At 38.2% G+C, this 22,965-nt stretch overlaps 1 protein-coding gene across 1 annotated transcript in view; it reads left to right on the forward strand.

Moving 5' to 3' along the window:
• EYS (eyes shut homolog) overlaps window positions 1-22,965 on the forward strand; it is an 883,205-nt gene that overhangs the window by 579,194 nt on the left and 281,046 nt on the right. Inside the window, exons 33-34 of the mRNA XM_035323172.1 lie at window positions 18,394-18,584; window positions 20,994-21,085. Of these exons, the coding sequence (XP_035179063.1) occupies window positions 18,394-18,584; window positions 20,994-21,085 (283 nt within the window). The remainder of the gene's footprint in view (window positions 1-18,393; window positions 18,585-20,993; window positions 21,086-22,965) is intronic.

Consider the following 22,965-nt stretch of genomic DNA (forward strand, 5'->3'; position numbering starts at 1 on the left):
TCTTGGAGGTCTTTTCCAACCTTAATGATTCTGATTATCCTTTGATATAACTGCTACATTTGAAATATATCTTTTTTTAATGCTAACTTAAAACAATCAAGTGGTAAATTCAATCTGATATCAAATCATCTCCTAATCTTGTTTCTCTTGTTATCAGGAACTACTTTATATTTTTGTGTTAGGATAAAATCAGATCGAGAAGTTTCAGTCAAGTATTTTCTTCACCTGATATTTCGCACTGTGCCGGGCATTGAAGCACATCTATGAACTTTCTATTTACCAGGAAATGCCTAGTCACAACTGATGTCTTCAATTTCAAATACTAAAAATCATGAATCCTGAATATTATTTCAAGGTAATTTTAGTTAATTTCTTCTGTGTTTCAGAGAGTCAGCTATTTGAAGTATTTGCATTAATCCCTCATTATAGTAAGACTGTATTGAGACAAAGAAAGTTAAGATTTTGGCTTAGTAGCACTTTTCAGGGAAAATCCACTACAGATACATGGCCACATAAGGCAGAAAAGTACCCAAGGTCACACAGTAACCAAGTCCCATACCCAACTTTCAGTTTAGTGAAGTATTTGCTGGACTGTGCTTGAAAAAATGCCCTGGCCTCCCTTGAACCAAGAACCATTAGAAATCACGGCATACAGAGACAAAGATCTTCACTTTTCTATGCCTCTGTGTGCTCTTTCAGCTGAATGTGCAATGTTCAATTTGAACAGAGACAATAGGATTGCTTGGAAGTGATCAGCCACCCATTTGCCACTACCTGTTTTACGCTGACCAGGGATGCGAGGTTCACTTTTGTTGTTTTACATTACTTTTTTTGTTTTTACATGTTTCCAAGGAGATTTATTTATCCATGTTTTAAAATTACTTGCTGAGATATGGTATATGAATGAAAAAGAACTCAGATCGTCATAATTGGCAATAAGTTGTATTGTTAGACAGTAGAATTTGATAAAGGAACATGGAGTTTTAAAGGCTTTTTGTTGTTTGTGGCACTTGAACTAATGTACAGGCAGCATTAACTTTTTAACAGAAGCAAGAGAACATAGAAAGCACTTTATGCTGACTTCATTTCTACATCATTTTTGCAAGGAAACAAACTTCTTGGAGTTGTAATAGCACATTCTCTGAAACCTGTCGTTTGTCGGTTGCTTAAAGCAGAAATTGCAGTTGCAGGCTGTAGTGTTCTTTCTCTGCTTTCACAAGAGAAGAACTGGGAAAAGACTACTCAAGCAAATCCAGTTCTTTGCACTCTTCTAAATGAGTCGATCTTCCCTGCACTAGTAGAAGACTTCAATAGCCTTAGAATGTAAACAAGCGTCACTTAACATGTGGATAGGACTTTGAGATATGTGATGAAAAAACCAGTTGCAAACATAACACGTCTTATATTGGTGGCAAGGGAAAGGCAAGCAGGGGCCAGCTGCACTAATGTACCCCCGCTTCTCACCTGTGGTAAATCCACAGTCAGTCCCCCAGTCTGTCCCTGGCTGAATATTGTCCTCAAGGCTGTGGCTTGATGGTCCGCCCCCATTTTCTTCGTCGGTGCTTGGTCTTGGGCTGGACATCGGCCTCACGCCTCCCCACTGGGGTCCGTACCAGCTTTACTGGTGGGTGTCTGTTTGTGGCCTGGATGTTGTTCTCAGGCTGCATCCTGCTGGTCTGCGGCAAGTCTGTTGCCAGCCGCCCCGTTTCATCCAGCTTTGGACGCTTGCAGGGGGATGGTTGTCGAGGTCGTCCAGTTCTTGGGTGGATTTCCTCTTCCTCCCCAGCCACACCGTTTCATCCAGCCTTGGACACTTGCAGGGGGGATGGCCGTCGAGGTCTTCCACTTCTTCACATTTCCTCCTCCGTCCCAGACAGAACATTCCATCCATCCTTTGGCTTGCGCAGAGCACCGCTCAAAGGCTGGCAGGTCCTGCCTGATTTCTCTGCACCCTGGCTACTCCAAGTCTCCTTGAACTGCAGGAGCGAGAAGCTTGGCAAGTTGTTGCCAGACACAGAGCAGCCCCTTTTATAGGGCGGGTGACAGCGTACACTGAGCTGACATCACAGTAGGTGGCAGCTGATATCACAGGAGGCCCCTCCCTGGCAAAGGAGGCAGATGCTAAGTGCACCCAGCATCATTTTGCTCATCCTTACCACAGATCTAAGAAGCAGTCTTCTCCATTTCATCCGTCTTACATGGCTCAACAAATGGTCTACCTTGCTGTGGGAGATGGTGCCGATTGTGAAATGTGTTCATTTGATTCGTGTCAGTATGGAACAATGCTAGGGCCGCATGATGAAATATAACCTTCTATTTAAGAAAAACAGAGTGATTAGTGTACATAGTTCTTGTATCATGCAAAGGAAGGGTCCAGGAATTTGTGTACATAGAGGGTTTGAAGGGCGAACATTGAGACTCTAGTCTGGGAGATAAGAGAACAAGGAGTGTTTTTTTTATGAAACTGCTGACTTTTGCATGGGACACTGCCCAAGTCTGTGATATCTGACAAAGAGATCCACCAAATAAGGAGAAAGGGGGATTTGAAGGACGACCGAAGGACAAAGCCTGGGAGGAAGACTACGAGCCTTCAGCACAAGAGACCCCCAGAAAGACCACCAGAGACTGATACGCATGCGTCCAGAGAGGGTTTGGATTCCAGGAACTAATTATAATAACCCTGCCTTTTCTAGGAATAATGATGAATATTTATTTGTCTAGGAGCATAAAAATCAGCCACCTGATGTAACAGGTGTGTGTCTTGGTGGAGCAGAGACTCCCAGCGCACCCAGCGCTGTTTGCTTGCCTCTATTCGCTTAATAAATTATAAACTTTAATTAGAATCCTATTTGGGACTTTGTCATTTATCACACCGATTAGGAGAAACTTCTTAGAAAAAGTGGTTGGGCATTGGAAGGGGTTTCCCAGGGAGGTGGTGGAGTCACCGTCCCTGGGGGTGTTCAAGGAAAGGTTGGGCATGGTATTCAGGAATATGGTTTATGGGCGACATTACTGGTAGGCTCGCCCTGGTTCGACCTGATGATCTTGGAGGTCTTTTCCAACCTTATGATTCTGTGATTTTGTGATGAAGAGGAAGAACCTCACAATGAAGCTGATGAAAGCCACATAAGTCACTGGAATTTCTATTCTTGAGAATGCAGTTATTAATAACAGCAATTGGTAGTGCTGGGGTCTGACTTTTAGTTAAATCCTTGAACTGGAATATTTGAAAGACATAAGATGAATTTGTGATGTTTTCGACCTGTTGATATCAAATAATTTGAAGGTATTCAAATGAAAAATAATAATTTGGGAGTGGGCTGTTAAAGGTAGATTTTTTTTTTATTTCCTGAAATACTAGACAATCTCTTTTTCTTCTGTTTTGTTAGTGTTATTCCAACATTTCAACATATATGACAGTTAGAAATTTAGAAATATCTTTCCAACATACTTCTCTCATTCTAGAAAGACCATCATAATTAATACAAGCATTGTATCGTGCCATACTAAAGATTATGTATTTAACTTCCGTGTGCTGAGCTAATATCAGTATTCAGGAGAAAGCCTGAAATTCCAGGCTTTTTCTGGTTTTAATTAATGACTGTTCCCACCAAAAGTGGAAGCATTAAATTATAAATTCTGTAGTGCTTCTATTTAACCAAGAGATTTCCATAAGAATGGTTTTGGTGAAAATCGTAACTCAGTAAATATCTGTAATGTGCAGCTCTTTTTTAATGTTGTATTTTTTGATCTGAATACATTTTTTCAAATTGATTGCATTTCATGCCTTAGAAGACATGTCTAATGAACCAAATTTGGATTTTGGAGAGAGTTTGAAACAGAGTTGGATATAGGAAATTAATGCCTGTATACCCAAGATTATAATATATTTTTTTCGAATTTATTTTAGCAAAAAAATAAGGCTTTTTTTCAGCTTCATGTATATGTACTGACAATTCCTATCTAATTTTCTTAACAAATAAAATATAATGTAATCTTGCTGCCAAACAGTAATCTATTTTTGCAGATGTTTTTCTCTTTGTTTTGGTCAAAACAAGATCCAGTGTTTGTCAGAAATTCTCAGTGACTGCTGCTGTGTGATATTTAAGTATGTCAGGATTTATTTATTTATTTATTCATTCATTTTTAAATGGTGTTTTATGTAGGACAGGTAAACACTGGTCTTACCTGAGATGAATTATAGATTTCTGTGAGCATTAACAAGTACACTTGGATGGATGTGCTTGACATATTGCCAGATTTGGGCACAAAACTGAACAACAGCAACTATGAAAAAAGATTTCTGGGTGGGGTTGGCTGTGAAATGTGACTATTTCCCAACTCCTATGTAAACTGTAATTTTGTACCTTTGTCCTTCCTTAAATTCCTCAAATATTTGTCTTCATGTTTACGTTTTGTGGAGTACCTGTCAGAAGCAGTAAGTTAACATTTACATTCACCCCGTTTACAAAGATTATTTTCCTGTTAGATGATAAATATATAGTCTGTTTTTAAATATGCACAAGATGTAGAAAATATACTGTTTATCTACTAAATACCATATGTATAAATGGTAATATAAACAATCATAGATGGAAAGTGATATAGAGATTTCTAAGGAATAAGGACAAAGCTGAAACAGTGATTCCTGTGTAACCAGCTTACTGATATCCTAGATTCTTCTTGAAAGTTGGCTGCCATATTAGGAAGAACATGACTTGAAATTATAAGCATCTGGTCCATTCAGACTCACCACCCTGAAGTGCCTCTTCTTAAAGCAGGCTTGCAGTTGTAGAGGCCCTGCTGCTCAGATGCATGGAGGCTTGTAAAACCAAACAAAAAACTCCAAATTCCACCAGTCTTCATGCGCAACACACCTTCCATACAGACCTTACGAATCCTTCAGTGTATAAGTGACTAATATTAGATGGCCATTTAGTATCTGCAGAAGAATTTGCATTGTTTGTTTCCCATTATTTTAGAAAGCTGTCTTGTGATGGGGGTGGACTTCCCGCTGGGCATTCCTCTCCATTGGTTAAGCAGTGTGGTATCGTGCTACTTTCCATCTTTTGTATGGATAAGTTAGATAGCCCAGCCACTGGCCAAGTGATCCCTTTAATTGATTCTCAGCCCCTGCTGTCCTCCAGTATGACTCAAACATAAGTAAGTGTTCGTTTTCTTTTTCTCTCTCTTTGCCATTTGTTGCTGTAGCAACATTTTTGAGCAGAACAGCCTTTCAAATCCATATGGAATTGGCTTTACCCACCACATCAGCCAAAGTTCACCACAACTGCTGTCTCACTCCCACTCCTCAAAAGAAGCTGGGGAGAGAAGAAAGTATGCTGGACAGAGGAAAAAAAGGCTCAAGGGTTGAGATAAGGAGAATTTAATTAAACAGTAAAGTAAGAGGGGGAAAAAAAAAAAAAAAAAAAAAGCAAAGGCCATGTGGAAGCACAGAGAGAGAAAAGGTTACCCTCTACTTCCCATTAATGAGCGATATATATATTGGTACTTCTTTCCATTCTATAGGCAACTCCTAAAATGTCCATAAGAACTGTTGATGATTTAGGCTTCATCTGCCAAAGCGGTCACTCAGGACAAGCAGAGTAGGATTTTTGGATGCCAGTACCAGCTTAGCTCGAGTCATTGCTGCACTTGCCGGTTCCTTGCGAAGTTTCCCTGTCATTGGCTCTGCAGTGTCTTCCTATGCTGGCTACAGTGTCTTCTACAGCTGATAAAGTAGCAATTGAAAGATTATTTTGTTAAAGTTATGGAGGACCTGGGTAGATTTGCTTTGTAAGTGAATTGGTGAATAAGTGAAAGCTGATTATGATTTGTCTTTGTAGTTGTGGAATAGTCAACAGCTTTCCATCAACATGAGGAGAGCTACTGCTGTTTTGTAACGTGAAATCCAGATCTATCCCTGCTTATCTCACTGTACTTCACTGCAAACAGAATCAGAAGGCTGGCAAGGACCTCTACGTACTAAGTCAGTGCTCCTGCTGTTGCAGATTGCCAGATGGTGTAAACACTTTATGTAAGCTTTCACCTGATAGCAGTTCTGATCGCAGACAATCCTGCTTTTTCTTCTTCATAGTTTCAGAAACACCATCCATATTCTTCTTTAGACGGAAGCTCTTAACACTTACCTTCCTCTCCACTTGCATTAGTGACTTTGCTGGTATTGCATCTCATTCCTGGTTTCTCCTCTCTACTCTCTCTTTCACTAGCTGGGATTCTTTCCTGTCTTTTCCTCACTGTTGCTTGCTTTTCTGAATCACAGTATCTTCCAAGTTTATCTGGCATACATATATAGATGTGGTTGTTTTATCTTCCACCAGCATCTTCTTTGCTCCATACATTTCTTGGATCTATTCTAAATGTGACCAATGTTTCCAGCTTTTGTTGTCCTCAGATCTTTTCTACTGGAAAATTTTCCTGTATAAATGCATGTCTTTGTAACATAATCAAATATTCTATCTCACATCTAACTAATATTTTTTAAGCCACCTAATCACATTCAGCCATGTCCTCTCAGTTAGGTTTGCTGCTAGCTTTCTGTTTATATTATGATCAAAAGTGGGAAAATTTCCCCAAATACTTGTTTAGAAACCCTCTATTCCAACCACAGTATAGTTTCTTCAGATTCCAACCTGCACTTACACCAAGGACACTACAGTCAAGCATAATATTAACAAATACATTTACTCAGAAGCAACATGAATTAGCTTCTTCATTCCCACAGACAAATTTGATACACATAGTTATTTTGGAAGATGTCCTGTGTCTGCACACTTTAATCTTTATGATTCATGTGAAATCTTTGCTGCAGAAAATTCCTGTGAAGTCTTCCTTTTGCACTGTGAGTTCTTCTACATGGGGAAATTATTCTACAGTACTTAATCTATAGCTCCAACTTTGAACTTAAATTTTTCATCATAGAAATTACATTAAATGTATATTTTGAAATAAATTACCCAAACAGCACTATCATTTTCCATCTTCCACGTCCTATGAGCTGCGAGATGCCATATTAAAAAGCTATCAAATAAGAATTTTGTACTTATATGTTGCAAGTGACTAGATTACATACAAAGCAAGAGGGGAGATCTGGGACTCCTTTAGCTCTATAATTTATGAATCATATATTTTATGTTTTGAGTTTTGGTTTTCTCTAATAGGTTATGTGTCATAAATGATATCCACCAAATTTCCTGATCCTGGTTTTAATCAGAGTTCCATTTGTGTGACCTTCAAAACATTCACTGAGTTTTATGTGGTGTGACATTGGTCTGTAGTGTTATTAATGATTCATTCCTTACTTATGTTCTTAAATATTCATGACAGCATTTGTTTCATTAGTGCTTGTTACATTAGCAGACCCTGGACTACTGTGACTTAGAAAATGAAACAGAAAATGCAATGTTGTGTTCATCTATCTTATACCTCCACTATTGGACATCACTGAGGAAGTTAATACTGTGAATGATGAAAGAATGCTTTTAACATTCGCCAAGTGATTTTTGTCAATGTTTGGCATGCATGCTGGTCTTCATTAGAATTCACAAGTTAAGTGGGGCTAAAGCAAATCCCAGCACACCAGACAGCCTGCGGGCTTCTGCTACTTGACATAGGTTGATGAGGAAAGTCGGAATCAGGCTCACCACATTTTCAATTGAGTGCTTCAGTATTTCTTTTGTAAGACAGACACATAGTTGCACTGCAAAGTGGTTTGGGGGAAAGGAAAACAGAGAAATACAGACTAAACTCAATACTATATGTAAGATTTTAGTAGAGGCAGTCACATCTTCCCCAGGTGAGGTGAATTATTTCAGAGCACTGTGGCTTAGGATCAATAGCATCAGCCTTATTAGTAACAGACATCTTGGTAGGGCACTCCTGTGACTAATATCTGTGTCTAAAGGTGCAGCTTCAGCTGCTACTGCTTTCAGATCCCTGTGTCCAAAATATAGACAGATTCTGCAGCTGGTGTTCTTGCCCAATAAGTTTTGGCACCAATTTTGAGAGGTGGCATACACAGCAGTGACCCAGACAAGGCATGCTGAAGATAGAGGTGTGTTTGACCAATTTAATTACAGCACTGGCGAACCACATAGGGCATACGGGGCTTGCGCAGAGTTGCAATTGCAGAAAATACAATGTGTTTATTTATAAATACAGAGCACATAAAACTTAGCTGTCAGCTTAGTGAGGTATCTACCATTAACAGGTAAAAGTAATGAGTGTAGATTATGAGGAGTAAAAATAGCTATTGGGTGAGCCTTGCAATGCCATCTTGCCAGAATGTTTAATACGTGACTGTGAGAGATGTTTTCCAGGATGAGCATAGTTTTAATTGCAGGACTCCAGGAGAATTTCCTGCATAACCTTCCACAGGAGGAAGCACACTCATGAGAATACTTCTCTCAAGAATATCACTTCTCCCATACCAGTGTGGCGTTCGCCAAATTCAAGCTGAAATGCCAAGTTAAAATATTGTATCCGTGAAGATCTGCATCTGAGAGAAGAAATTATTCATAAGGAGTTGTCATTCTGCTATCCCATGCATGCATTCTCAAGTAAATGCATAAAATACAGAATGTCTTGCCACTTTCATACAACACCCATAGTCGGACAGTCCATGCAGCTCCTTCACAGTTGGTTAATTTTTTTTGTGACCACTAACATTGGTTATAATTTTTAAAATAGTTGATAAGATGTTAAAATTAGTTCAGTTCTGTTTGTTCAAGGTCTACTTGTAAGAGACTGAAAAGAACAAGTAGGTTTATGAGTAGGAGAAATAAAGAAGTTTGATTTCCTATAGATACACCTGCTTCTTGCCTGGTGGTGGCTCTGATTCCTTCTGGCTGTGGGGATTATCAACACGGGAGCAGCAGCTCTGGGCTTGGTGGTAGCTGCACGCCAGCTGCCTGCACTTTGTACAAGGGGGGGCAGGAGGGAAAGGTTTTACTAAGGCTTGTGAAGTTCTGCTGAGAGCCAGCCCTATTATCCTCGATATAAGAGCTGCTCCTGATTTCTGCTATAATACTTGATCCTCTCTCTGTCCTTTATGGTGCATCTAAAAGGAAAGAAACAACACGGGCTTTAGTGGAAATAGAAGCACACACAGCTGAGTTATTCCTGATTTTATATATATATGTTTTTATACCTTCACTGAATCCTGATTGCACTAAAATGTAACAGCTCTCTCTATTACCTGTATGTTGTTGAGCTAGCCAACAGGCTGAAAAATCTCTTATGGGGAAAGACTGCCAGACAGCAGGCACAAAAGCCTCAGTTCCTCCCACTAAGCTAACAATGAATAGATCTAGATCTGCATTGTATTTAATGTCAAAATCCACGTTTTGAGCATTACAAGGAACTATTTATACTTTGTATTTAGCTTTAATAATAATAATAATAAAATTAAATTCCTGCACAAATTGCATTCCACATGCCTTATATAATTTAAATGGCTCACTATTAGAAGAACCTGCCCCTTCTGTCCCTGAGTTCAGGGAGTGGCCAGGACTCACCATCTTCTCAACTCTTGGCAGTCAATATATATGTGAACATGTGTAAGGAAATGGTTATTTTTAAATGCACAGTAATCAGCTAGTTTATTAACTGTTTTATGTTCACAATTAAGAAAAAAAAAAAAGACACATCAGATAATACACTCCGATATATATAAGCATTCACAGCTCTTGCTACATGCATAAACAATTCTTTTCCAGAAAATAAGTTGTGTATTTATTTGTAGATAGAAAAATACTTCTTCAAAGAATAAGTGAGAGTGAGCAGGGTCCAAAATTAAAGCAGATGGTTGAAAAATCCAGGATTTTCATGCTCATCTTCATCTGTAGACATTTTCAGTGCTTTAAGTATTAGAATCCCACAGAATAAATGCCTCAGTTTTTATTATTCCCTCATTCTTCTAAACCTTGAATTTAGATAAGCTGCATTACATATATCTTATCCTGATCTTTTTTCTTTTTTCTTTTTTTTTTAATATTGGATTTTTTTTAATTTTCTGGTTGAATTATTGGTGGAATTCATTTATCAGTGACGGTAGCAGGAGAAGCTTTTAATATGTCCCTCTCAGTGGTAAATACAGACAAGAAATCTGTGAGGATTTTTGAGTGCATTGGACAAGTTGATGTTTTGTATAGCAATCTGTAGTAGTCTTGATTTTAGAGAAAACATTTCTATCAGACAAATTTAAACAACAGTTTTATATACCAAAAGATGCTTTGGCACAGAACCCTAGCAAGGGTTTTCTAACCCCAGGAAAAGATATTATACCGTGCCCTGATAGATGTTTGAGTGCAAAAGAGGCAGATGAAATTTGGCATCTGACAGTAAGTAGGCAAAACTGGCAATTAAAGCATTGCTCCAAGGCAAGTAACAGCAGTAGAAGTAGGTTGCCTCACATAAACATAGTGTGACTCAACTTGCAAGAGCATAAATACTGAGTTTTAAGTATTGAAATAAACATATATATTATCTGCACAAATTGCGAACTACTATTTCCAGAAACACAGTGTAGTTATAATTGTTCTGGCAATGCAATTCATAGCCATAATTTACCTTCTCTAGGTGATTCTGGAAAAAAAAGTTGAATCAAAAGTGTAGAGACTGGCATCTGCAAATGGCCTTCAGTTTGGCTGCCAGAATGCAGGCATCAATAAAATTGGAATGGAAATCAATGGAAATTGGGAGGTTCACTGTAGGCATTGAGTGTCTTTTATGAATATAATCCTAAAATAATTTCAAAGTAATTCAGGAATTCTTTGAATTCAACAATAATGAAGACACGGGTGCTCTCCAAACTGTTATACTGTTAGAAAAAAAAGTACATCTGATTTATTTTGAAAGAGGCTCATTTAAGTTATATTTTTGAAAGGTTGTTGGAGCACAAACCTTCCACTGGCACATACCATATAGTCCCATCCATTCCTGTCCATAGGCATCTGCTCTTCACAGCCTCATTTATGGGTCCATGTGAGTCATCCGAAAGAGACAAATACAAAACTATTTGCTGGTGCTCGGTGGGTTTTCTTTTATGTTAAAAATTCAAAATTGCTTAAAGGAAACTTTTTTCCTCCTTCACAAGGGATTTAGGAAAGCATGTGTTTTATGTATTTTATAGTTGTATTTCATATGAGCCATACTCACTGAGATTTTTATTACAGAAAAGAAAAATCATTTAAAAATGTATTGTGTAAAAAAAAATCTTGTATTTATAGATTTTTTGTAGTTTGTTTCCAGCTGTACTTTTTAACTCTTGAACAGAATGGAGAACTGAAAAGAATAGCAAATGCAGCCAATTGTTCCCTTTTAAGGGGTGTACAGGAAGGGTAAGTGCAGATCTCACTACAAACAGCTGACAGAGGTATGGGTTTTTTTGTGAGTCACAGACTGAAGGAGTTAAGAATCAAGATATGGACTCAGGTATGAATGATGCATGCATGCGAAAAGGAAAGCTATACATTAATTGCAGGAAAAGGGAAGGAACTTCATGGTTTTTAGGATCTGAATTTCCATATGTTTAAGGCAGCTGACTTACATATATGTGTTTGTGCATGTTGAGGCTCGAATTATAGACGCTATAAATTACAGGAGCTCTAAAAGAGCCATGTTTCCCTTTCAGAAGAATTTTGCAGTCTACTCATATCTATAGCTCCGTGTAAGCATGACAAAGGAATGGTAAAGAAGGTTTATTCATAACTGTTGTTTTTCTTTGCTTGAAAGCTGCTTATGGGCTGCACTGGCAACAGTTCAGGATGTTAACCACATTTCATTGTTGTCTAGCACGCCACATTAGAGAGCATTTCAACTTTGAGAGAAAAACGTAACTATAATTCTCCGCCAGTCATGCAGCACGGACTTCTCTGACAGAATAAAACATAGGTTCACTTTAACTGTGGGTATGCTATCTGGAACCAAAGGTGAGGCACATCACAGTAAGATAGCAGTGCATCTGGAAACAGAAATGCTGTTTGGAAACCATTGTTCTGTTCTGTCTTTAAGGTATTTCAGTTGAAAAGACAAAACATTTGGAAGAATATGAGACTCATTTGAAAATAAACTAAAACCTTTAAAGTACTCTTTGGAAATATAAAGTAAGTTACTGTATTTAAGGAAAATAAAATAAATAAATAAATAAATAAAGCTTATGTGTTTTGCTGTGGCTGTCCTCCAGGACTCACTGGAATGATTGACCCCATCTTAGAATGTAAAAGAGAGTGATTAACATGACTCATTAAATACAAAACCTCAAAGAAGTGTAGTTTTTGGACATAAAACGTAGAAATGTTAAGAAAATGAAAACTAATGTATATTCAGCATACTACGCATAAACTGAAAACACTGCTACTTGCATAGCCTCCCTGACAGGAGGCTCTAAAAAAGGTAGAAGAAAGGCATCGTACTACTAATTTTATCCATTCAAGCTGCTTTTACATTCTGTCAGAATTCACAAAAGTAGGGAAGCATGAATTCTTTACAGTTATGACAGCAAGCATGTCTCTGCTGTGGTTAAGTTGCCTGTTTCCATTTAAGAGCAGTGTCTCTTGCCCTCCTGCCATTCATGTCTATAAAGAGCCTGACTGTCTTCTCCATGACCTCCTTGTAGGTATTGAAAGGCTGCTGTCACGTCACCCTGAAGCCTTTCCCAAAGGCTTCTCATCTTCATCATAAACACCACGGCACTTGTTTTTCCTCTTGTGAAGCTTTTTTGGGTGTGGAAACCTTCAGTAGTGGTTGAAATGCCATCAAGGCACATCATTAAAACTGCACATACCAGTTAGTAAAGAGACGATAGTATGCTTCCAGAAAAACTGAATTCCCATTATCACATCAGATCTAGATGCAAGCACAATTGCAGAGTAAAAAGAGAGAATGAAGGAACTGATGACAGCAGTTTAATGTTTGAAATTATTTACAAGTAATGAATTGGAATTATTTAAAAGTATTAAGCACAAAGCTTGGGTACACTGTAGTTTTGATAAAATATTTAACTATAATTGACAGTAGTCATAGTCATAGTTTGAAAATCTTCGCCAGCGTGCAGAATAATAATCATAAAATGATAGAATGCTTTAGGTTGGAAGGGACCTTTAAAGATCATCTAGTTCCAACCCTCTTGCCCTGGGCAGGAACACCATATAGTATAAAGTATAATTAATACAATACTGTATAATATAAAAATAAGAAATAAATAAAAAAATATATTTTATTGAAGACATAAATTTCAGTTAGAAATGGAAGTCCCGCTAGGTGGCTTTATCCACTAAGAGAGACCAGTTATAAAAATCTCCCCCTTCCTTTTTTCAATTTTTAACTTCATGATAATTTAACAACAATAAAATATCATTTTTTCATGTATTTTCAATGTTTGTTAGAAAGTGAAGAAATAAACCCAGAGAGAGAGTTTCATAGCAAAGTATTTTACCTGAGTTTTTCTTCTGCCATTCTCATTATAGGGTTGAGGACATATTTAAAACTTTGAAATAATTGCTTTCAAGGTCATTGCAGAATTACCACCACCACTAATTTCCCCAAGAATATGTTCCCCCCAAAAAAATTTTTTTGAATTTCAACATTCTGTAGGTGTTCTTGTAAATTAAAAGAATTCTGCGTATGAATGCTCACAGGAGAAGGAAATGGTGGGGAGGGCTATTGAAATATAGTGATGTTTTACCAGACTTACCATCTGCAGTTCTTTGCAGTGTTTGTTCTGCTCTTTTCTTCAAATGAATTGTCAGTAGTTGAGGTGTCTGTCCTATACCAGCATTTTCTGTTGAGTTAAATTCATCATACTTTACGGTGCTGGCAATTTTTTTGTTACCAGTTTCATGATATGCAAGCCAATCTGTAATATCCTACAAATCAGTTTATTTTGCCACAGTTTACAGGATATTGATTCTCACTACAGCTAGCAACTTCTACCTCATGTATTATGGCAGTTTCTTACAGTGCAGTACTGTTACACCTTCAGTCCCTTGGCAAAAAAAAATGTCTTTAAGGGATTTATTCCTCTCATCGTAGCAGGCAATGTGGTTGACCAGACATGATTTGGCATTGGTAAACCCATGCTGGCTGCTCCCAGTCACCTTCTTGTCTTTCACGTTAGGAAATAGCTTCTAAAAATGTTTGCTCCATAACCTCACTGGGGAGCGCGGTAAGGCTGACTGGCCTATAGTTCTCTGAATTCTTCTCCAAGACAGGTGAGATGTCTGCCTTCTTCCAGTCATCAGGAGTCTCCACTGACTGCCTTGACCTCTCAAAGACGGTAGAGAACTGCGTTGCAATGATACCAGCCAGCTCCTTCAACACCTGTGGATGTATGCCATCGTATACCACAGACCTGTCCATGTCCAAGTGGGTTATGTCAGGTCTAACTTTCTTCTTCAACTGTGGGTACTGTTTTACTCTGCTGACTCTGCTGGGAGGGACCTGGGAGGCAGGGGGACAAGCCTCACCAGTGAAAACTAAGGCAAACTGAGTACCTCAACCTTTTTCCTACTGTTTTTCACTAGGTCCTACTGAACAGCGGGTCTACACAACCTTCATTTTGCTACCGATGTACTTACAGAAGCCTTTCTTGTTGCCCTTCACATCCTTTGCTATTTTCGACTCAAGCCTTGGTTTTCCTGACTCCCCATATTCCTGGTCTCATATTCCTTCCAAGCAGCCTGTCTCTGCTTCCAGCTCTGTGTTTCCTTTCTTGTGCTCTGAGGAGGATTAGTCAGCTCTCCTGAGCCTCTTTGCCCTCAAGGGCAGTTTTTGATGGGATTCTGCCAGACAGATCCCCAGCGAGACTAAAATATCTTCTTCTGAGTCCAGGGTTGCAATTCTGCTGTTTATTTTGCTTGCTTCTTTCCTTCTTTTCCTTCTTAATCAAAAATAAATAAAATTTTCAAGAAGGAAATTAATTGTTCATATTTTTCATGAGAGTCCTTCCCACAGGTGCTAATGCCTTCTCTTTGAATGTTATGAGGTGTTTCTAATTCAAAGAATAGTAAATGATATAGAAGATGTGTCCATGAAAGAGGAAGAAACGGTAACTTGAATAAGACTGTTTTATCCTAAGGTAGAACATAACAAAACAGAAAAGCAGTAGAAAGAAAGAAGATGTTAATAGGAATCCTGTGACTGAACCCATGCAAGCTGCAGAGTATGCATTAGACATTAGAAATATCCAGAGACAGAAGCTCCACCATACACTAGGATGGGCTAATGAACATATTAAAATCTTTGATTATTTCTACCTGCCTTTAAAAAAAAAAAACAAGATCTACGCTTGTTAGCTCAGGTGTTAAATCTGAAGCCCTCAATTCTGAAGCTCTGGCTGCCGAAGCTCACTGGAAGTGAGGAAATCCAGTAGATACTGGCAAGAATTAATGAAGATAGCCAGTCAACTGCCTTGCAGAACTGTCTGGGTAGATGCTTGCTGTTATGGTTAGGTCTGAAACCTTTTAACATTCTGATTTTAATGTGAATTCAAGTAAACATAAAAAAGTGGAGAGCTGTACGTACACAGGGGAACAAGCTACAACCGAAAAGATTTTGTAGGCCAAAGGGCTTTCCTGTTTCTTAGGAAAACAAATGTTAGACATTCACAGTTAAAGATAAAATGCAGCTTCGATTTCTTTCTTCTTTTTTTTTTTTTTCTTTGAAAGAGTTGGGTGATGAGCACTCTGCTTTAGGACAAATAACAATCTAGGAAGCCAGCTCTGGAGGTCAAATGAAAAAGCTGCATTTAAGTGTAGTGGGACGATTATAAGTAAAGCTTATGTTCTATGAAAAGAGATTGTATATTGTTACAAATAATGTAAGAATCCTTACAGGTAAAACCACAGGGGTGGTTTTTTAATAGCTGTTGTGTGAAGGTATGAAGCCATTTGTGATTCAAGTAGCACATTTTTATTGGTTTCAAAAAAAAAAAAAAAACCTGGAGCCTGCTAAATAGTTTTCAGTGCTTTCTCTCATTAACTCTTTCCATATTTATGGACATAGAGCACAGTTTCAACAATTTAACTACTGAGCTGCTTCCTTTAAAAAGCTTTCTAGTTTGCACCATAAATATATTTCCCATAAGAAGCCAAACTGGCCCTAAATCCACTGAATAACGGAGTGTATTGCTTTACAAGGCAGTGTCATTTGTGGCCATAGGAAGACAAAAATACGTGGATGTCAGGGAGAATTTTTTTTTTCTTCTTTTTTCTTCTTTTTTCTCTCTTTTTTTTTTCTTTTTCTTTTTATTTATTTATTTTTTTTTACTTGTTTTTTTTTTTTTTTTTTTTTTTTTTTTTCTGCAGTGCTCTGTGTACCTATTATAATTATTCATACAAAGCTAAAGGTAGACACCACTAGCTTTGTTTATTCAGTCCTTCTTGGAATGTAGTAGATGATCCAGCTATGACCTCAGTTACCAGAGCTGTGATATAGCTTCAGGAACCATGAGTAAATAAATGACTTTGCTCTCTCCCTGTCTTTTTTTTATTCTCCCCACAATATACAGATTTTACTTCCCTGTAGAGCTTTCTAGGTGATCAGATGCCTTGCATCAGCAGAACATCAGAGAAAAGACATAATTTTGACCTGCTTTGCTGAACACTGCACAAACAAAACAAAACAAAACAAAGTTAAGGAATGAGGACTGCAGGAAAGAGATGATTTGTGCAACTTTGCTGTCCTTCAGTCAAGCTGGTCTCCTAAGTGGAGTCAAGAAAAAGACGTAGTTAGACATCAGTATCTCAGAAATGTCTGGATAAACAAACGGTTCCATGGGAGGAGCAAAACCATGTGCAGGGGCATTTAGAGCAAAAGATCGAGGGGAAGATTTACAACTCAGGAAGGCAGGCAAATAATGGGTGGGGATTGAAGGTAATCCTCTAAAACTGTCTGCACTTTTTAGAGGATTTGTTTTGTCTATAAAATGGATGATGCTTTCTGTGCAGTTTTTTTTTTTTTAATTGAGTTTTATGAATTTTACAGATATTTGCTGATATTTCAAAACAAATTTAAAGATCATATACATTTAAAATAATGAAGTCATCTTTTTTCATCACTGGTCATTGACTGGTGCTGCCTGACGTTTTTTTTTTTTTTTTTTTTTTTTTACTGTGTATTGTATGTGTACGTATAGCACTGGTTTCTTGCTGTTTATCATATATTAATTTATAAAATATATATAATATATTAATAAATAAAATAAAATAAATTAATATATAAAATAAAATATATAAATAAAATTGATATATAAATCATATATTTACATTGATATACGAGAGGGCAATATTGATAGTTTGTAATTTATTCTAGTATTATCGCTGTTCAGAATTTAAACATATATAGTAAGGTATTAGCTGTTGGATTCAGTATCCAAGCAGATTGAAATTTTGCCTGTTTTGGAAAATAGACATGGGATGTGTTACCTTTAAAGATACTCAGAATTGCTCTGTAGAATATTCAGTGAAATGTGAGCCAAGTAAAATAGATCATTCACTTATTACCTGCTATGCATTGTATCTGGGTTCATATTGTTGCACTGACTTTAAAAAAAATGGTGAGTTGTTGATATTTACTTAAATTTGTAACAGTCTCATAAAGTTGTTCAAGCGAGTAATTGTATGTTGTGTGATTCTTCAAGTGAGACTATAGCATATTTGTGCTTGTGCAAAATCAAAATATTATAGTTGTATTAAAAGGAAACTACTAAACAATTAAACTTTTTTCTGTGTCGTGTGGAAGAGGATGCATTTTTTAATTCCTTATGAGCAGCTAAATACAGTGATCTGAGGTTCATTGTAAATATTGGCAAGTAAAAAGCTAAGTGCATGTATGTGTGTATTTGTGCACATTTGTATGGGTGTATATGTGCATGTTGAACACCCTTCTCTTGTGAAAACACAAACTGTGAAAGGGGAAGGGAAAGGGAAACAAAAAATAAATAGGAAGGAAGGAAGGGAAAGAGGAAGAAAGAGAATACCATGTGGTTTCTGCAAAGGCTTTCAAACTCCTTCATTTTTTGCATCAAAAACTGTGAATAACTTGGCTTATGCAGGAACCAAAGATTCCATTGAAAAGATACTTCTGTGCTGCCAGATATGTTCTGAGTGCCACCAGTTTCAGAGCCTTTCCTTTCAGGCACAGATTCTAGTTGCCTGGTTAATATTAAACTTTGTGTCCAGTTTTAAAAATTGTCAGCATTAGTCTTCAAAAGAAGAAAAGTAATACAGTTTTTCAGATTCGTATCTATCTGCTTGACAGATGTAAACGAGTATCCTTTATCTTCGCTACCATTAGCAGAATAAGAATGCAGTGAGTAAAAAGGAAAAATGTCTTTGTAGCCATTTATTATATCTCTCAAAATTTCATTTACAGATTTTAGTTATGCTCACTATTATGGTGATTCTTACCTGGAATTTCAAGGCTTGCGTTTCAACATGCTGAACTTCATCCACTTGGAATTTAAGACCCATGATCCTCATGGACTCCTGCTGTATATTGAACGGAGCCCAGAAACAACAGGACAGTTTTTAATTCAGCTTTTCATCAGACATGGCACCTTACAGGTAAGGCATCAAAATATTCTGCTGAAGAACATGGTAAAATTTGGGATCTATAACAGATTTTTAATATATATACCTATTTAATATACATATTCTTTTTCTGACTGTAGAAGGTCATATGTGCTATAGAAGTTCTTGAGATTCGTTAGTGTTTTAAGGAAAATAATTGTCAAACTTGTCATGTGTTACGACAAAATCATGTCTGACAAGATTAATATGACTTACAAGAAGTAACTAAGGTGGTGCTTGAGTACAACTGAATAGTGATTACAACTGCAACATCTCACAGCCTAAGTTTCTGGAACCTCCTCATGTGCAAGTTCATTATATTTTTTTTAAGGGAAGAGCCTATGGAACTGATTGAATTTTGCATAGGAGAATGTACTGTGTCAGGGAAGAAAGACTAACTTTCTCACCATTTGGGTCTGATTAGGAAACCTTTTACTTGATCTGTCATTTAAAAAAATATAACGGCATAGTGGTTTGATGGGGGAGGGTTTGGATTTAAGAGCACACAAATTATTCATGTTACACTTTTCGTAACTATTTACCTAGCTCAGTTGTGTCATATCTGTTCTGAATGTGAACTAGTGATTTTTTAAAAGATTTTGCAGGTAAAGAGAGAATATAATGGAATTAGATTGCAAAGTCAGTTCCAGTTGGAACATATGTAAATAATAAGTAGATTGTTATCATCAAGTCATAGAATCAGAATCATTAAGGTTGGAAAAGACCTCCAAGATCATCAGGTCCAACCATCACCCTACCACCCACATCACCCATTAAAGCATGTCCCTAAGCACCACGTCCAATCTTCCCTTAAACACCCACAGGGATGGTGACTCCAGCACCTCCCTGGGCAACCCCTTCCAATGCCCAACCACTTTATCTAAGCAGTTTCTCCTAATCGGCACCATCTCCCACAGCAAGGTAGACCATTTGTTGAGCCATGTAATATGAATTGGAGATGAAATGGAGAAGACTGCTTCTTAGATCTGTGGTAAGGATGAGCAAAATGATTCTGGGTGTACTCAGCATCTGCCTCTTTTGCCAGGGAGGGGCCTCCTGTGATATCAGCTGCCACCTACTGTGATGTCAGCTCAGTGTACGCTGTCACCCACCCTATAAAACAGTCATGTTAATTCATAGTTGCCACGTAAACCCGCTACAGTCATGTTAATTCATAGTCCCAGATTTTCTTGGCTTTTGTGGACAACTAAATAGCAATACGTTTGTTTATAGACATTAAGGAGTGAAGTGTATGCTCCACTGTATGGCTACCTTTGGCAAATTGGTCTTTCTTTTCTAAGAAAGAAATAGAACTTGTATTTGTGAGGAGGTATAAGAAGCTACTACAAGAGAAGTTACTTCTGTCATAATGGATCTCCTTATTTTTTTCCTTACGACAAAAATATGATTTACCTTAAAATATTAATTACCTTATTTTGTTATTTCCAAAAGCTGGGCTGTATTTATATTCTTTTCCAAGGATAGTGAAATGACTGTTAGGAACAGCGTATTTGCTTCATGTTGTAAAGAACATGATCATTCCAAAAAAGGTATGTAAATTGCAGATACTAAGGAAAAGAATCAAAATAACTTTATTTTGTTATATTGTGATTTACTGTGTTTTATTATATTGCGACTATCTTTATCCAGAACAAGTGAGATTAGTCGGGGCAGCACATTATCCAAGGTTTAGAAAATGTTGATGGTTTTAAGTCCATTTTACTTGTATTCATGGTAAAGTAATGATGCAGAAAAATATTTTTCTAACATATCATAAGCACCATAAAATATGAAAGTACTTTAACTGACAAAAATCTATTCAGAGATCCCAGTGTGCCATGTTAAAACTAATTGAATTCACTTAATCATTCTCAAAACTGGTCAATTAAGTGTAGATTTAAAGCCCAATGAACAAATGGTTCTAAGCTCACAATCAAGCTACAATTACAAGTAGACAAACCATGAAATCAAGTGCTTGTTCACATTAGTATAGGAAATTAAATGGTATTCCTAAATGCTCAGGCTTGCATGCTACATTACGTGTTTGGAAGTGGAAAGAGGCCATAACTTGATAAGTAAAATTCACCCATGGCCAATGTTAATTTCATCTGGGTTGCAGATGGTCAACTTGTTTGCAGATCAGGTCTATAATAATAATACAATCTGATTGTAAAATACACAATGATGAAAGCATTTTCATGCAGGCTAGGAAACATTTATGTGTTGTATATTTCTGCTGTGATAGATTTCCTGATCCAGATCTTTAATGAAACATTAGTTTTTCTTGATATGCATGACATCCCTCAGGTTTTTATGCAACCATTCATTCTTTTTAAGTTTCTATGCCAGTAGCTCTTTAATTATTAGAAATAATGTAAGAAAATCATTTTTCCCATTCTGTAGTACCAGTTTCTATGTAATGAAGCAGCAGAAGTCAAAAACATCGCAACTACAGCTAGAGTGGATGATGGACGCTGGTATAAAGTGCAAATTAGGTAAGCGTTACACTTTACTGTTGTCTGTGTTTATCATTACCTCAAAGATCATCTAGGTTGGACAGTTAGTTAATTCTAATGGCATTATATCTCATTAGCTATAAGTGATACCTGAATATGTGCACTGAAATCATGCTATGGCCGTCTGGGATACGACATATCCTTGGAAAGAGTATTTCAAACTGTAGTACAGTTGGACAGTGCTTACCACATTAGCAATGTGCTTAAAGGAGATACATTTATTTTCCTCTCTATCATGTAGCATAGCAAACATGAGCATTCAGAAAGGGAAGGTACTGTGCAGTAGGCCCAAACCTAGTCCAGGAAAAAACTCAATTCCTGACAATGAAATGTGACTAATAGAAAAAACTGATATGGTAATTCTTGAAACTCAGGGCTGCATTAACTACCATGATGTAAACGCACCTATTTTATGGATTTTTTTTGGTTGAAACCTGTGGTGGCTTTACCTTGCAGGGCAGCTGACATACACCACAACCGCTCTCTCACTCCTTGTCTTCAAAGGGAAGGGGGGAGAAAATACAATGAAAAGGGCTCAAGGGTTGAGATAAAGGCAGGGAGATCACTCAACAATTATCATCGTGGGCAAAACAGACTCGGCACAGGGAGATTAGAGAAATTTATTGCCTTTTACTAGCAAGCTATAAAAGTGAGAAACAAAGAAAACAAACTAAAAGCACCTTCCCTCATCCACCCTCTTCCACTGCCTCCCCCCAGGCGACGCAGGGGAACGGGGAATAGGGGCTGTGGTCAGTCCCTAACGCTTTGTCCCCACCGCTCCTTCATGGTCACTCTCTGCCCCTGCTCCATGTGGGGTCCCTCCCACAGGATGCCGTCCTTCCAAAACTGAGCCTGCGGGGGCTGCCCACAGGCAGCAGCTCTTCAAGAACTGCTCCCACATGGCTCCATACCACAGGGTCCATCTGTCAAGAGCAAACTGCTCCAGCACGGGTCCCCCATGGGCGGCAGCTCCCCCCAGACCCCTGCTCCTGCGTGGGCTCCTCTCCATGGGCTGCAGCTCCGGCCTGGGGCCTGCTCCTGCGGGGGCTCTCCATGGGCCGCAGCCTCCTCCAGGCCACATCCACCTGCTCCACCGGGGGCTCCTCCACGGGCTGCAGCGTGGAGATCTGCTCCGTGTGGGACCCATGGGCTGCAGGGGGACAGCCTGCTCCACCAGGGGCCTCTCCACAGGCCACAGGGGAATTTCTGCTGCATGCCTGGAGCACCTCCTGCCCTCCTTCTGCACTGACCTTGGGGGCTGCAGGGCTGGTTCTCACTCTCTCCTAGCTTCCTTTGCACAGCATCTTCCTTCAATCTACTCTCCCAGAGGCCCACCCAGTGTTGCTCCCTGGCTCAGCTCTAGCTAGCAGCAGGTCCCTTTGGAGCTGGCTGAAACTGGCCCTTGTCTTACATGGGGCATTTTCTGGATTCTTCTCACAGAGTCCACCACTGCAGCCCCCCAATACCAAAACCTTGCCACGTAAAGCCAATACAAACTTAACTGAGCAGAAAAGAACTTGAATCTTCAAACCAGTCCATGTCAATAGGTGGAGAGAAAAACAGTTCCATTTTTATTTCCAGTGTTCCTTTTTAGCCTAAGAAGGAAGCAGTGAATGGTGAATATTAAAAGACAGCTCAGGTAAGATGAGCTGAACTAATCTGTCATGTTGAAAAAGAGAGAATGCATAACATTAATGGGATTCAGAATATGTACGGAGTAGTTGTTAATCACTCGACCCCCTCTAATGGACTGGGAATGGTTTTGGAAATTGTTTTAGGGTTTGAAAACTTAATGTTACGGATGTCAGAAGGATTTGGTTATAAGTTGCTTCATCTTGTGTTAATCTAGTGTGTCTTCG

This window comes from Oxyura jamaicensis, chromosome 3 (assembly GCF_011077185.1).
Source record: "Oxyura jamaicensis isolate SHBP4307 breed ruddy duck chromosome 3, BPBGC_Ojam_1.0, whole genome shotgun sequence".
NCBI lineage: Eukaryota > Metazoa > Chordata > Aves > Anseriformes > Anatidae > Oxyura > Oxyura jamaicensis.